General features: G+C 37.5%; 1 protein-coding gene across 5 annotated transcripts in view; it reads left to right on the forward strand.

Moving 5' to 3' along the window:
* Positions 1-16,801, forward strand: part of DAAM (disheveled-associated activator of morphogenesis-like protein) — a 134,916-nt gene that overhangs the window by 79,963 nt on the left and 38,152 nt on the right. For 4 of the 5 annotated variants that reach the window (XM_069503992.1, XM_034977073.2, XM_069503991.1 and 1 more), the window contains one exon: positions 5,499-5,657. In XM_069503992.1, the coding sequence (XP_069360093.1) occupies positions 5,610-5,657 (48 nt within the window). In that variant the 5' untranslated portion in view covers positions 5,499-5,609. Of the gene's footprint in view, positions 1-5,498; positions 5,658-14,024; positions 14,577-16,801 lie in introns of those variants that run through there. The other variant, XM_034977074.2, reaches the window with a different exon arrangement.

Consider the following 16,801-nt stretch of genomic DNA (forward strand, 5'->3'; position numbering starts at 1 on the left):
TTTTTCTTTCGCACATTAACAGTTTTGCTTTCATATTATGATGATGTGGTGACATATCAATACAATATGATGAATTGAAAAAAAAACATTACGGAATACAAAGCACAAAGACGTGTAGAACAATTGTAATAATCAACAATATAAAATGTTTATTATTCTTATTATCAAAGCATATTGAGCGTGGAAAGTGCGAATTTTGCCAAAGTAAGAACAATGCAGCGGAGTGACCACTTTCTTCTGACCGTGAACCATGTTTGAACTACGCTAGTGTATTCTAGTGTAAGTAGGTATCATCGAAAGCTTTATTTCATTTATCTCATTGCTACAATTGCAATCGATGATCAGACCTTACAATAATACCTGATGCTGAAATACCCGGAACATGTTAACAGGAAAAATTAAGCGTGGAAAGCGCAAACGCCAAAGTAAGAACAATGCAACCAAGTGACCACTTTCTTCTGACCGTGAACGATGGTTGATCGCGCGGAGTGTGTTAGAGGGTCGGCCTTGCTATGGACATCACGTAGGTACTTAGCCTGAGGTGTATGAGATGAGCTGATACATACGCGTTGGGTGAAAGTGAACTTTGTTCTATTGCCTGTCGTACCGAGGGTCTAGGTAGGTGTACAATGTACATATATTGTTATCTTTGACGACCTCATTGGCATCGCGCGCGGTGTCGAGCGCAATAGGAGACTCCGAGTTTGATTTTTGTTCTATTATCGAGGGTATTTTATTACTTTATTAATATTGACTGCAGTGATGAATCATTATTGGCGCTGATATTGTATTCTTGGACACTAACATATTTTATTAGGAACTAGCTGATGCCCGCTTTTTTTAAATATGGGTAGTGATTTCTAGATTTTCATCTCCATCTTTGAAGTAGCGTTTCACTAGGCAAGCTCACTGAGATACTCTAGCCCACTTTTTGCGATCACGAGCGAGTATCCGATTTTTAGAGTTCTGTGCCATCATGGCAAAAAAGGCACCCTGATGGTACGACTTTGTGGTTCAGATTCCCGCCCCAATTCCTTCATAAAAACACGGTTCTCCGTACTGAAGTGATTTCAACACAATCTCACTAGCTTAGTTCGCTATTGTTCGCTTGAACTTTACATCGGCATTTAGCGATTGCCGTAGATCGGAACAGATGATTGCAGTGTACCAATGACGTTTCCACCTATAGCCGTTTACTTGAAATGTGGGTTTGGTGTGTGGAAATCCTGTGAGCTATGTAAAACACGCTTGTTCTGCTGTCAGCTGTGATCGATGTTCCAAACGCGATGCTAATCGCTGAAGTTCATGTAGCGTGCACTAATATTTAGAGTCTTTAAATGTAAAATTCATCATGTTCCGTCCTTTTTTAGCAATATTAATGAGAAAAGGATGCAGATACTCTAAATTTAGTTTAGAGAAAGACAACAGAATCGGCGTCATGTGTGTGTATAGGTTTAAATACGTATAGACATAACAATTTTTGGTTGTCCTAATAAATATAAATATATGAATTTCTTGCTACATCATGCTCCAAAACACCCATATCAATAGCAGATCACAAGACAAGTGTTACAAAATATAAACAAGGCGAATCGAATCGAGCAATAATGTCGATAACCCTTTCTCTACTGACCGTGAACTATGCATTTATGGAACGGTGTCAGGAAATAGCCGTCAAAGAGCATTTTATTACTCGGAACCTCCCATTGAATAAATACATGACACTGAATTTAATAGGCTTGAGTCACAGTTTAGCTTAGTTTTCGAAATATCTATGAAAAAATGCTTACTTTTTAAATCTATTTATTTGATTTCATAGTGGGAATTTAATTTTGATGTTTTGTCAATTTTTGTACAGTTAAAATGTTAAATTTATTCGGCATCTTCGGCACTTAAAGTTTATTGGTTGATGATTTTAAAATCAGCCCTTTTAAGTAGACTAGTTAAAAATGGAAATGTAGAAATACCAACATTCCTCATTTGAAATTGGTCGATGCATATAGCATTGGGAACTTTCCTACACGATTTTCACTCTACCACTACCACTCACCACCACCACACCACCACACCACCACTCACCACTACCACCAGTACCACTATTTATCATTAACTAGCTGATGCCCGCGACTTCGTCCGCGTGGAATTAGGTTTTTAAAAATTCCGTGGGTACTCTTTGATTTTCCGGGATAAAAAGTAGCCTATTTCATTTTCTATCTTTATCTATACCTATACTAAAAATCACGTCAATCCGTTGCACCCTTGTGACCTGATTGAAGGACAAACCACCAAACCAACAAACAAACACACTTTCGCATTTATAATAAGGGTACTGATTGAGACAGTAATCAAAAATTTGCTGTCACCAAAAACATATGTAAATATTTATAAACAAGATAAGTAAGGTATTTATTAGTTCAGATGTCGATGAAGGTATATTTCTATCAAATTATCATATTTTGGCACCTGCTCCAATGGCATAATTATGTAAAACGTCTAGTAAAGTGTTTCAATCAAATGCGTTATTCAAAATAGGTGATATGCATAATGAAAGATTCATTACTTTAAAAAAGGTCAACCGAATACAGCTGGCTGGAACATGGAGCGTTTATGTTTTACAAGTTAGAGTTAGAGATTTGGTAGTTTGACCAATGCCCACCATGACCAACACGCCTGCCCAGTGGTCATTGTGGGCATATTCTCCCCATGAGTAGCGATAATACGCAATGGCCCCCAGTCCCCGGCAGAACTACTATTCCCGTCCACGGTAGCGGAAGGTGGCGGCAAGTGGCTGGGTGAGGAAGGCTGAGGACCGGGTGTCGTGGCGCTCTTTAGGGAAGGCCTATATTCAACAGTGGACGTCCACAGGCTGATGACGATGATGATGATGGTGATTGGTAGTTTGAGCTAGAATTTATTATCTGTTCACTTGTTCAATTTCTCCATAACTTTGGGATTATCTGGAACTTCTGGAAGAAATTGCTCTTTACGAAGTAATATACATATAAGTCAATGCTCTTTAGCAATATAACCACCTTATTGTACCAACATTTCAAGTTCCTTCATTAATTTTGTATCCTGTCCTTTTGTTTTTCTTTTATGCAATAAAGTAAACATCTAAAAATATAAAAGGAAAAGGTGACTGACTGACTGATCTATCAACGCACAGCTCAAAACTACCTACTCGACGGATCGGAAATCTAGTCCATACGGTTTCCCAAAATTTGCATAAATTTTTCGGTAGATTTTGGAAAGCAGGAGCAAGCCACTACATAATTATTATTGTGGAATATATTTTCGACATCATCTTTAGTCTTAGGTATTAGATAAAATAACTCCTTACTTTAAAACTAAATCCGAGCAATTCTGAACTTGGACTATTAACTTCGCTCTAGTAACTCAACGGTTATTAACGCCATTTATCATTAGAGCTATTCGTGGTTCATATAATACATCCTTACTTCCTTTTAATGGATTGCGTCAGAAGAAAGTTGATTCGTTTTCGCTTTTCCTCCTCGTATGTTTGTGATGTTTGTATTAGATATAACGCCCAAGTTACAAATCCATTTTCTAAATTATGTATGGGTTAAGACTTTTAGAGGTAGGAGAAATTGTTTATTTTTGGATGAATTCCGGTTTTGTTACTTTGTTTATAGGTTTGCAGTTTATATGCGTTGGAAATCGGAATGGTAGGGAACCATCCCTAAAGAAGCCATTCCTGTGTTAACCTACATCTACACTTTCAGGTTGTGGATTATCTACAGACATGGATGTCTGTAGATATGTACATCGGCACAGAAGATATAATATCGGCCTTTAGAATGTCATTTCAGCTTTGTAGAGCAATGTCTCTGTCACTCATACCTATATGACATTTTGTCGATCTTAACGACACAGGCAATGCAGATCTGCTGTCTCCTTCTAAAGTTCGATGTGCATTAGTTTCTACCGCGTACTGTACTCATTCCATCTTGTCAGCTGCCGATATATTTTGACAACTAGGTACAACCTAAGACTCAACTATTGTTCAGTAAGGTTCAACTATTGTTGGCTATGTCCGGAAGGTTCCCTTGACTCACTTGCTTTTAGCCAGAATAAAAATAATAGTCAAGAGATTTACTATCAGAGGATACTTTCAGCTGTTGAAGTTAGAAAGTCCTGGATTGGAAATATGTTTTTGACCTGTAGTAATAAAATGAAGTGATTTTTTTGTATAGCGGTAGTTTATGGGGCTAGAAATCTAGAATTCATTATTAAAGAGAATAATTTAAAAAAAATGCTTGAGTCCAAGACCCTATTGCATAAGAGTAAGCGTAGTGAGGGGCGCCCTAAGCACGATGCGATGGACCGTCGACTTATAGAGGGTGGTGAGAAGTTACTGGATGAGGAAGGCTGAGGACCGGGTAGATGTAGTGACGCTCATTGAGAAAGGTCTACGTCAGCCGTGGACACACAAGCTGAAACGATGATGATATAAATTAATATTTTATGTGGTCTCGTAATAATAGCATAGGTTTATGAAATTAGCACGTCTCTTTTTAACGGACTTCCAAAAAGGAGGTGGTTCTCAATTTCGCCCGTTTTTTTCGACATTTTTTTTTAAATGTATGTAGGTACATCGATTTTTTCCAGGTTTCTTCATGTATTCAGTCGGGTGTGAATCAAATTACACACTTTGTTAGGCAAACGTACCTACACAAAATACTGTCATCATTTCTATTGCACCAAGAAGCTATTGGAATAGTATTACTATGCAAATTGGCATAATGCAACGAAATATGCGTGTTCTGAATGTAATAATTAATTATATTATTTGTGACCTCGTTTTGTGCATTCTATGTTTCGAAAAGTGGATCTTTGGACTTTAACCTTCGCGTTTTCCTGGTGAATGCTACCAGAGTGAGCTAGATGCTTACTGAGCTTGATGTTCAGTGCAGTGTTAGTGCTTGTGCTACTTTACCATAGCTCACAAAAACATTAGAGAACTCCACAGGTTAGTGAGTACCTATCTATTAGGATAAACTAAAGAAATATTGGGATATGGAAATTAATCAAACGTAGAAGCTAAAATAATATCTGTTATAACTTATAAGTCCATATGCTAGATAGTAGTAGGAATAAAGTTGTTTATAAGTGGTTATAGATAGGGACTATTAAGACGGTCCGCCTTCTATTTGGGACGTCGAAGGTTCGACCCCGGCCACGCACTTCTAACATTTTTGTTAATCATGATGATGATGAATAAGTATTATTTCTTAGCGCATAGGCTAGGAATAAAATTGCCATTATGGTGATACTGCTTTATGGTAGAAAAATACCGGATAGTTCGACTGTCCACGGCTTCCACGATTCGCGCGCGTGTATAGCGAACATTCGCTGTCGATTTTCTTGCCCTGCGCATGAACGCTTCCTCACTTGTAGTTTCCACACAATATAAAGGGTAACTTTAGTACAAAAGGGCCATTACATTTCAAGTTTTGACCGCAGTGTTTTGTTTCCAGGGTCTCCCCGATTGGTCGCGCGGCCTGGAGGCGGCGGAGGCGGCGCGCGCGCGCCTCGTGCGCTGGGCGTGCGGCGACGCGCCCCCGGAGCCCGAGCCGCCGCGCAAGAAGATGCCGCACGCGCTGCGCCGGCGCTGGCCCATGTGCCCCTGCTTACAAGTGAGTTGCTTTTTGCGTACTGCTTAGGTTTTGTTCCAATTGCCTGCAGCTACAGCGTGAGCGATGAAATGGGCGAGCACGAAGCTCTGTATACCCAAAATCCAGGGAAATAGATCGCTTGTGTAGAAATTATGGGAGGTTCCGAGATCTCTTATGAACACATCGGTGCCTCAGGTTCCGGATTTTATGTATGGAGGAGATAATGTATTATTGTGTTTACGTTCACGCCATGTCGTTCCTCTCCCCACAAAGAAAAGATTTCCAGAAATACAAACAACAATCGAAGCTGGGGCAGGTCAGCTAGTTGCAAATTGCAATATAAAATTCAGAACATATCCTTCCTATCAATCACTATATTAGGTACCTAAGCCTATGTATAAATCCATAGTAAATCGATTTGAATGCATGCTCGAACTCGATATACGATTTTAAGATGGCTGTCAGTCGATTAAGCTATAAATCGTTGTAGTATTGCGCTGGTTTGCCATTTGTTGTGGCATTTCGCCATATTTCTCAGCTGTTATTGACTATTTGTAGGGTGACCATGAGAAGAGATTTTTTAATCCATACTAATATTATAAATGCGAAAATGTGCCTGTATGTCTGTCTGCCTGCTAGCTTTCAACCGTTCAACCGATTTTGGTGTTTGGGACAGAGTTAGCTTACATCCCGGAGACAGACATTGTCTACTTTTTATCCCGAAAAATTAAAGAGTTCCCACGGGAATTCAAAAAACCTAAATCAACGCGGACGAAGTTGCGGGCATCATCTAGTAAAAATTATAACTACGGCTCGGATTTTGAAACGGAATGGTGCCCGCGTGGAATGGTGCCAAGAATCTTATGATTATTGTAATCTATGTAATGTTATGAAGTGTTAAAGTGCAGCCCTTTTACTACGTAAATCGTTAAGACAAAAGTAAGTAGGCAGAGGCGTCTCTAGCCCCTGTGGCGCCCGTATGCAACCAGTACCCTGGCGCCCTCTAGTCTAGTAGGAGCAGGGTCAAAATGGAATACTAAGAGTTATATTTTCAAACGGAAATTCGGATGCAAATGGTGCAATTTTAAATGATGATTTTAAATTATGACGGCGGGCGTCGGCCATAACACGAGCGTAGGGTCTTTGAGAGCGCCGGCATCGACGCATCTTTGAAGGTGTCGCATGAGGGCGCTCGTTGCCCCCTTAGACCCGGCGCCCGTGTGCACCGCACACCCTGCACCATAGGTAAAGACGCCTCTGTAAGTAGGTACCTATAAGAGTATATAGTTGACTATCTAATGCTTGACCACAAATCACCTAATGGGGACTGATGACGCACTAAATTACTTTTTAACCACATACCTACTCAATATTACGATGATAATTTATTACATTAGAACATAACATAACATACCTACTATATAATGTATCTACCTATCATAAATTCGAAATAGTAAATTAGGAATATATATTTTACATCAGTTAAGGTATTATTGCAGAACGTCGTATCGTCTAGTCTAGATCACAGAATTAAGAATTGGTACAGAAGCGGTAAGGGGTCGTGACTTCGTGAGCTTGGGGTCTATTGAAACATCAGTGCGCGTTATTGTAAACAAAGGCACATTATTTTTTCAATGCAAGAGATAATAATACTAAATCTGAACTTTAAAATTATTTCTGTATGAGTGAGTAGCTAAAACCAATTTGAGCTACTCACCGAAAAACGCAGCATTTATTTGCATAAGCAAATGCCGCGTTTTCGGCAGTAAAGACTGATACCATTTCTATTACTTTAAAACTCTATGGTATACTCACTAGTATAAGACTAGGGTATCATGTAGCGTATCGGGTATCGGGTTCCATCGGGTCGCAGGTTCGATTCATTTGCCACTTTCACCAGGCTACTAGATATAATCTATAGTTATATTCAGAAGCGATTAGAAAATACAAATTTTGGTATGTTTACATTTGACCGTTAAGATTAAAAGTTACTTTACGATATGACATGAATAATCAAGAAAAATCTAATCATAAATTATTTTTAGTTTAAAATTATTAAGATAGCTATTAAGTAACTTATTTTAAGTGTAATGAAATTGTACTGAAAATTGTGAGCAGTTCGAGTGGAAACTCGAGCTCATAATTGGCTAATTTGTTAAATCTCTTGGCGTTTACGTATTTGATACGCCAAACTACGTAACGGCGTACGTAACTTTAGGCAATGCCGAAGCCTCCCAACAGACTAGACAAAGTCAATGTCAAATCATTTATTGAAAATAGGTTACATCGCACACTTTTTGACTGACCAAAGCCAATTTAAAATAAAAACAATAAAATTCTTCAATTGCACTTAAGTACTGGGAATCGAACTCCCATATAAAACCACTGCACTTACCACTGTGCCAGAGAGTTCGTCAGATAAACAATAATTAACTCGTTAAATGTTAATAATTCTAACTATTGTATATCCTATCTATCCAAAAACTTGCGACTTGCTATGTGTTAAAAATTGTATAAGTACTTGAGTAGTATTCTTTGACAAATAACGACGTTGCTAAGTAAGTTACGAATAAACTCCACTAATCGGCGCATTTTATGTTTGCCACGTATGGCACGTATAAATAAGTACAGAGTTATTTAACAAGTATGTTAAACGGCTCATGATCGCCGGCTATCGGCGAGATATCTCGAGCGTACATACAATTGTTATATCGCGTGAGGTTTGAAAGATCGCAAAAATCAGCGAGGAGAGAGACTAGTTCCCCTCTGCTAAAGTAGCGGACCACATGGTCAGTACAACACTGATATTACAAAGATGTATTAGTTCGTGTGTAGTAGTTGTAGGGGTTGTCCGGAACTTATGATCCGATTCTAAACATTCTTTCACTAATCGATAGTTACCTAGGTACATCGTCAGTTTAGAGATACCTATACCTAAAAATGTAAGAAGTTCATATTAGCACCATGTTGTCTACCTTCAGATTATCACGTATTCACACAGGTGGCTTTGCGAACACCAAAGACGTGTATCTCGTAACTATCTTTTGGATCATCAGTTCAAGAGATTACTCCCTTTATCCCTACATAGGAAGTCACAAACCAACTTACTTCTTTATTAATATTAGTACAGACTACAGATGTACGTACAAAACTTTAGATGTTATATTCATCGATATAAATGACAAAATATGGTCAAGCGAATAAAAATTTTCACGGTTTAGAAACCAAATAAATCAGCGCCACCTCGTAGATACTAATGAACGATCCGTTTGAAATCCAGACGTCACTGAGGTGCATTGGTGCTATACATGTGCTATAGCACGAATGAGTCGGTGCCATTTTGTTTGTTCAATAACCCTGTCCATACGAAGTAGTCAATATTAATGTCAACGTTTTACTAGGTATGTTTACTCCTTGGCGCGTTGCTTGATATAAAGTAGTAATTATTTGGTGTAATGATCTGAAGGCGTTTTTGTTCAACACGTGTGCGATGTTTTTATGAGCCATTTTGTAGCAATTTTTTGTTGAAATTAATTCTTGTTCTTTTATAATGATTAGTTTTGAAGAAAAGGAAAGTTTTATGTCCTGAAAGTATTGTAAGTATACGTGGACATCAGTGGCTCATATTTTGACGGGTACAAGGATATCTTGCATTGCATCCCGGTTACGCTCAACTATTACTCATGTAAAAATCACGTCAAGCCGTAGATCTGTTGTGGCGTGATTAAAGGACAAACCAACACACCAACAAACAATCATATTCGCATATGGGTCTGGATTTTTGTAGTCATTATTTTGTGTCTTTATATCTACCTAGGCCTACAATAGAGTAAATGACAGCTCAACGGGTTGCGAAGCTGAAGTGGCAACTGGCAATGGGCAGGGCACATAGTTCGTACAACCGATAGACGTTGGGGTCCCAAGGTGCTGGAATGGCGACCTCGCACGGGAAGACGCAGCGTTGGAAGACCTCCCACTAGGTGGACGGACGACATCAGACGAGTCGCAGGGAGCCGCTGGATTCAGGTGGCGAAAAACGTGGCGTGTGAAAGTCCCTACAAGAGACCTATGTCCAGCTGTGTACGTCTATTAGTTGATGATGATGATGATGATATTATATATTTGATAGTTTAGTTAATTTTATTATCCGAATTAAAAAGCCATAAATAAAATATCGAATAAGTTATACCTACATTTTACTGGGCAATAAAACTGTCCGTAAACTCAAAGGCTATTTTTTGGCTAAAGATTGAAATGATTTTATTTTTATTCCCTTTTGGGGTCCCAAAACCGGATTCCAAGCCTGTCCTAATAAATAACTAAGATAAATATTTGAAAATTAATTAAAAAGCTTTTAAATCGTTGATATTTTTTTTTTTTTTAACTTAAATTAGTTTATTAAAAAAACAAAAAGATTTTTTCTCTAAAAAAAAACCATTCGTTATTGTTCTGTCTGTATTCTGAAAACCCATTTACACCTTTTTAATGATAATATTGTTGTAATTTAGTTACTACGTTAATTTAAATAATAATATGTAGTTATTTCCAATCATTATTGTTAGTCCTTAGAAAAGCAGGTGTTACCTACTACCCTCAAGTTTTTCTTTTTGTTGGACTAACGTACTTCTAGCATAAACATAAGTTTAGTTGAAAAATAAAGGAAGAATTAATATAACTAGGATTCCGCACCAAAATGGTATATAAGTCTAGTAAATAATAACTTTTAGTAAATCTTAGTATTCTCTGAAAAAAAATTCAAGGCAATAGACCAAGTCTTCTGATTATACGAAAGAACATGTGCAGACGCAAGCTATTATTAACAATAACAATCGGGCTATCACTCTGCTATCAGTGCTAATAAATACCTACGTGTATCAGACCCACTGATCGACACTACCGGCTTTCCAATCCTTAGGCTAGGTGCCCATTGGCTAACATATTGCCTGAGCAATCTTTAGCAGCTGAGCATCTAGCCATTATTGATGCTGCGGATAATGAGGTTCCTTCCGGGTTTCAGTCCCGAGTCGGACTAAAGAAAAGTTATTGAATTTTCTGTCAAGAATTCCTCAGACCGTAGCTGGGAAGTTGGCGGTCTTCCTGTATGTACGTGTGGATACGTATACCCGTGCTTCAAAAAGTATGCTGGTTCGGCGCTATATCCAGAGGCAGATTGTCCCTAAGGTTACTTAGTCGTGTACTTACGTAGTACGTGCCTAGGGGCGCGAGGTTACGAAGGGGCGCGCGCGATCATGTAGAATTACATTACATGGCCTATCTAATATTATTATCTTGGAGTGGCCAAAACTGCTCATGACGTGATGTTCTTCAATCGTTCACATACTTAGTATGCCAACCATTACCAACCATACCAACTACCAGCTATGCAATGAGACGATTTCTCGTTCTTTCGAAGTTAGTTAGTAAAAATTTTAATATGCTTGCTAGAGGGGCCTATATGGTGCTTGTCAAGGTGCTCTCGACATTCAATCCGCCTCTGGCCACATCTTCCTCCGATTATTTCGAATAGTTGTCCCATAAGACTATGAGAGTGAGTCAATGAGAGTGCAACTGTGGCGCACATAGGTACTTGTGCACTATAATATTTCGTGCGTAATTGGCTAATCTTTGTAGAAACGGACTACCGTAGCCGAAATCCGATGGGAACGAACATTTATTAGCGTATGACTAATCTCTTTAAAATGAATTCAAATGAAGGTCTTTTATTACTATCCCTTTCATAAAATACTACATATTTATGTACATGTGGGAAAGGATAGAACTGGATTTGGATCTGTCAATAAACTTCAGATACTGTGTTCAACATGAACATAGTAATTAGAAACAATGTGTGCCCACCCTAACAAACAGCTCAGTTGAAGCCGTATGTTTATTTCGACTCTATCTATCAAGCATCAAGGGATCGAGAGAGTTCTAGACAAGTGCTTATTTATGGGGTTTCCTATCTAGTTAGTGCTTTTGAAATCAGTATTGCTAGCGTAGCTTTAGGTAGGCAGTCTGATTGACAAGCTTAACTTCGTAGTTTCCATCAGTGATGTAAAGTAAGTTATTCTGATCAATACATTAATACTATTAATTTAACGAAACCTCTTATTATACTTTATTCACGGAAATATCTCTACTATACTCTATCTCTCTGTTTCGTAATCCATCCATACTAATATTATAAATGGGAAAGTGTGCCTGTCTGTCTGTCTCTCTGCTAGCTTTACACGGGTCAACAGTTTAACCGATTTTGATGAAATTTGGAACAGAGTTAGCTTACATCCTGGGGAAGGACATAGGCTAAAACAAAAGAGTTCCCACGAGATTTTGAAAACCTATATCCACACGGATGAAGTCGCGGGCATCATCTAGTCCTATAAAAATGACAAAAACAAGCAACTCAATGCGCGTTAACCATTTTGAGTCACCAACCAATCACAAACCAAACTATGTTTTCGAATTGAATTTCGAATATTTTTTTATGGTGTCATCCTGCCAGCCTGCCCATCATTTTAAAAATGAACTTAACAAAACTGAGTCGAAATTAGTTTATGATGCGATGGCAGCCCTACATTGAAATGATGTCGCAGTCCCTAATTGGAAGTAACGAGGATCAAGTATCGTGTGTTGCGCCGTGGGAGGTCACGGTTCTTCGTCCATTCATTTCCGCACTGAGGTCACTGTCTTTTACTATTTATTACCTTTGTCACTTTCTCAACATTGAAGTTTCGATAGTTAAATAATCTTTTAAATTATTTTTTGCAATTCATGCCAAGAACGTAAGTACCTATTCAGCGGCGTAACAATAGGGTGGCAAGCTGGGCAAAATGCGGGTGAGGTCCGCCAATCCGCACTGGGCCAGCGTGGCAGACTATGGCCTAATCCCTTCTCATTCTAAGGAGGGAGCCGTTCTCAGTAGAGTGGGGTCTATGGGTTCATGAGGAATGATGAATATAAGTCCTAGTTTAATAACTATCGGATGAATCAAGCTCGACAACTGAATAAAAGAAATATAGGCTAAATATATAAAAGGAAAAGGTGACTGATTGACTGACTGACTGACTGACTGACTGACTGACTGACTGATCTATCAACACACAGCCCAAACTATTGGACGGATCGGGCTGAAATTTGGCATGCAGATAGCTGTTATGGCGTAGGCAGGGTTTTGGAAAAATCCACCCCTAAGGGGGTGAAATAGGGGTTTGAAATTTGTGTAGTCCACGCGGACGAAGTCGCGAGCATAAGCTAGTATAGGTCTAGGCGTATAAGTGGACGATCTCAGCTGGAATCCGCCTTCAATGTATTGTAAGGTCGTACGGCTTAACAAGTAGCCCAGTAGGGTGATAACCCTTTAACCTTTCTCCTTGCGACTTATGATGCCATGTAAATGCCAATTAGGGACAAAGGTGTGTACAATGCCTCTTTTTATTACCAGGTTAACGCATTCTATCGTAGGCTACATTTTCATATTATTATAATATGTAAGCCTCTTCTTTGGGGAGTCTTGGGCAATGAAAACTTACAATACTGTCATAATCTAAATATATAAAAACCGGCCAAGTTGCGAATCAGACTCGCGCACTGAGGGTTCCGTACTAAAATCGTATTTTATCGACATTTTGCACGATAAATCAAAAACTACTTACTAGATCTCGTTCAAACCAATTTTCGGTGAAAGTTTGCATGGTATTGCATTTGGCTACGGAACCCTCAAACGAAAAAAACCGGCCAAGTGCGAGTCAGGCTCGCGCAACGAGGTTTCCGTACTACAGTCGTATTTTTTCGACATTTTGCACGATAATTCAAAAACTATGATGCATAAAAATAAATAAAAATCTTTTTAGAATACACAGGTGAAGATCTTTCATATAATACCCCACTTGATATAGTTATCTTACTTCGAAAATTGAAAATACTAATTATTAGTTCATGACAACAATTTTTTTTGTGTGTGATGTAACCAAAAATTCACGGGTTTCAGATTTTTCCCCGAATGTCAGCTATAAGACCTACCTACCTGCCAAACATGATTCTAGCTCAACGGGAAGTACCCTGTAGGTTTCTTGACAGACAGCCAGACAACAAAGTGATCCTATAAGGGTTTCGTTTTTCCTTTTGAGGTACGGAACCCTAAAAAGGTGAAAAATAATACAGGATATAATGTCTGGTTTAAAAAAACCATTGTTCCTTGGGAGGCACGCGCTGTACTTACTGAGTACAGGAAATATAAATCACCTATTTATACCTACTCTCAGCTGTTAATAACAATAATTGAATATGACTCAAGCATCAATCATCAAAGCACAATCAGCCACCTCTGTCAAAACAAATTCTACAGCTCAAACAATCATACAATTAATGAGCATTTAATTGTTAATCGAATTAGAGCGAGGCAATAGATTTTGCTTGAGGAAGTAATTACTACGTACAGACAGACGCAGGGCGTAATTGTGATACATTGCCGTCGAATGTCGCACGTTATGCCAGTTACAGCCGAGCGTCTTCACTTTTGTGACGTTATTCTAGTGAAAAGTGTCAATTTTGTGACACTTTTGCAGTGAAAAGTGACATATTTGTGATAACGCTTTTGCTACGTTTACCTATAACTTAGGTAGGTATACAATTTATGAAGTAAAGAAGAAATAGTACTATTGTCAGGAAAAAGAACTTTTAAAAAAGTGATTAAAATTAAAAACTGTTTTGTGACATCTTTGAATTGTGCCTTTCTTCAAATTTGAATTGTTTGGTTTTTATAACTTTCAATGATATTAGCTAAGTTCAAGAGCAACTTAATGAATATAATGATTAATGCTGAATTAATAATACTTTAAAATATAAACAAAGAGTGAAGTGGTTCAAGTGAAAATGTTCACGGTGAAAAGAAAAAGCAAGCATTTGGCGACTTTGAAGAGGAAATGCTCAATGAAGCCAAGCGTAAGTTTCGATTCATTAATTATTTCTTATCTGCCAATAAAAAGATAAAAGTGTAAGTTTTATGCTAATCAGTTTCTATTGGTTTTGCATAATATAGACGTTTTCAATATGTCATATGTTTTGTGGTACTCAGAGAGATGGTACTTTAAAAAAACGGTTTAAAAAAGATTTCAAACAAGAAGTTCCGTTAATTTCTTAGGTAAACAAAATTGAAAATCAGGCTCAAGCTTTTCTTAGAAGATCAATTTTTGGAAGCATATGGCCAAAGAGACTTTCTGAGATTTGCATTTTTATATAGCGTACTTACACGGTACATCTAATGATGTAAATTCTTGGCCAAATATTTTAACCGTAACTTTTGGTAATCCGTCCGAAACCTTGTTCGGTATCGCAATTCGGCTTAGTATTTTTTAATTAACTACAGATTGCTATACACAAATTAAAATAAAAACGGAATAAGCGGCTTTACTCTTAATGATTCAATGCAACTTGTAAAAGTTTGTTTGATTAAAAAATCTTTCTATTTTATAAATATAGTTTTGTTTTTCTACATGTCTTTCTGCACTTCCATGTTTTATTTTTATTTTTAATTTAATGTTTTTGGTGTTATTGTTAATTTTGCTTTATATGATATGTTTTTTTCTTCGTGTCACTGGATCCTGTTAGTCGATTTCCTCAACTAGCTGGATCTAATTTTAGCACCTCTTCTTTTGGCCCCATTTCCTTTATCGTTTTTCTCCTTCTATCTAGTTTCTAATCGCAAGCTGTGGCGATCACTAAGTGGTTCTACAAAATAGCATTAATATGTATTTCTTTCCTTTTGTGTAATTTTAAGTTTATTAAATGTAACCTATTGATTGACCTTTTAAATAAACAAAAAAATAAAATGAAAATTTAGAAGTTTGCACGCGAAGCCGGTACGCCATCGCACATTCGCTTATTGCACCTATTTTGCTCGACGTTTCTGATGCCCTTCCGGCTTCCGTGTTTTCTGCCACGTATAACCTCAATACCTTTAAGGCAAGAGTTACTAGCCATCTTCTAGGCAAGCGCGCTCCAACCTAGACTTCATCATTGCTTTTTATCAATGATTGTCGCGCAAGCCTATCTTGTAATAAAAAGAAAAGTCTCTCCCCGGTCTCGTCTAATAAAATAAAATATAGGTAAATACTGAGCAAACGAGCGGGCAGGTCACCTGATGTCATGAGATGAGAAAGCCGTCCAGAGTGAGAGAATAGAGATTACTGCAATAGCACTGCAATATCTCAATAGATCATACAATAAAATTGTCAGATAGATATGGCAGAGAAGTTTTTTCTCTTTTAAGGAACTTAAACGTAACGATCGTAAATGTTTTAGTTGCCAATAATAAACTATAATAAGCTCGCCAGAAGTCGTAAATAAATTTATTCTCGCGCGGGACATCCTCAGTGAGATCATCGACCAAAATACCAGACTCCTTGCGGTCATCGATGTACAATACGAAAGATATACACGATTCGTCTATTAGGCAATGGACAATAACTCATCATATAATATCCTTACAGGATAATGATTTTCATGAAAGAGAGAGAAAGAGCGTACATTAAAGTACGTTGTTCAATTCGATAAATATATATTCGATTTTTACCATGAATACTCGATTTGAACGTAGATATGTTACTAACGGACGATACATTTTGAACAGAACGACGATAGTTACATATACGATTCCAAATCACAATACAGTATTGAGTTAAAAGTGCCTGAAAAAATAAGTCCTAAAAATAAAATGTTTGCGCTTTGTAAAGTAAACAAATATAATATTTTCATTACTTAATCATTGTATCCTTATATTTAATTTGCTCTATTACTGTATCTCAGTTCTTTCTGTTCTCGGTGTACAATAAAAACTCATATAATATTTTACTCCTCTTCTGTTATAAGCATACTTCATGATGTAGAATCTTATTTTTGTTTTTGAATTCTATTTTTGTGTTTGAATTCTTATTTTTGTCAATTGAAAATCACGAAAATTGCGACATTTGTGATTTATAATGGACCGTGTATCTTTAGTTATGGTATATCAATAATCTTGCAGTGTATTTTGAATAACAGGGTTGACATTAATGATGTTAACGAGGGGTTCTTTTATCTTTTTGACAGAAATAAATCTCATGTTGTTTTAGTTTTAATTAAATGTTTCTAGAATATTTGGTTTCTGATACCTAAGTGTATTTTTTGTT

This window comes from Maniola hyperantus, chromosome 16, assembly GCF_902806685.2.
Source record: "Maniola hyperantus chromosome 16, iAphHyp1.2, whole genome shotgun sequence".
NCBI classification, from domain to species: Eukaryota; Metazoa; Arthropoda; class Insecta; order Lepidoptera; family Nymphalidae; genus Maniola; species Maniola hyperantus.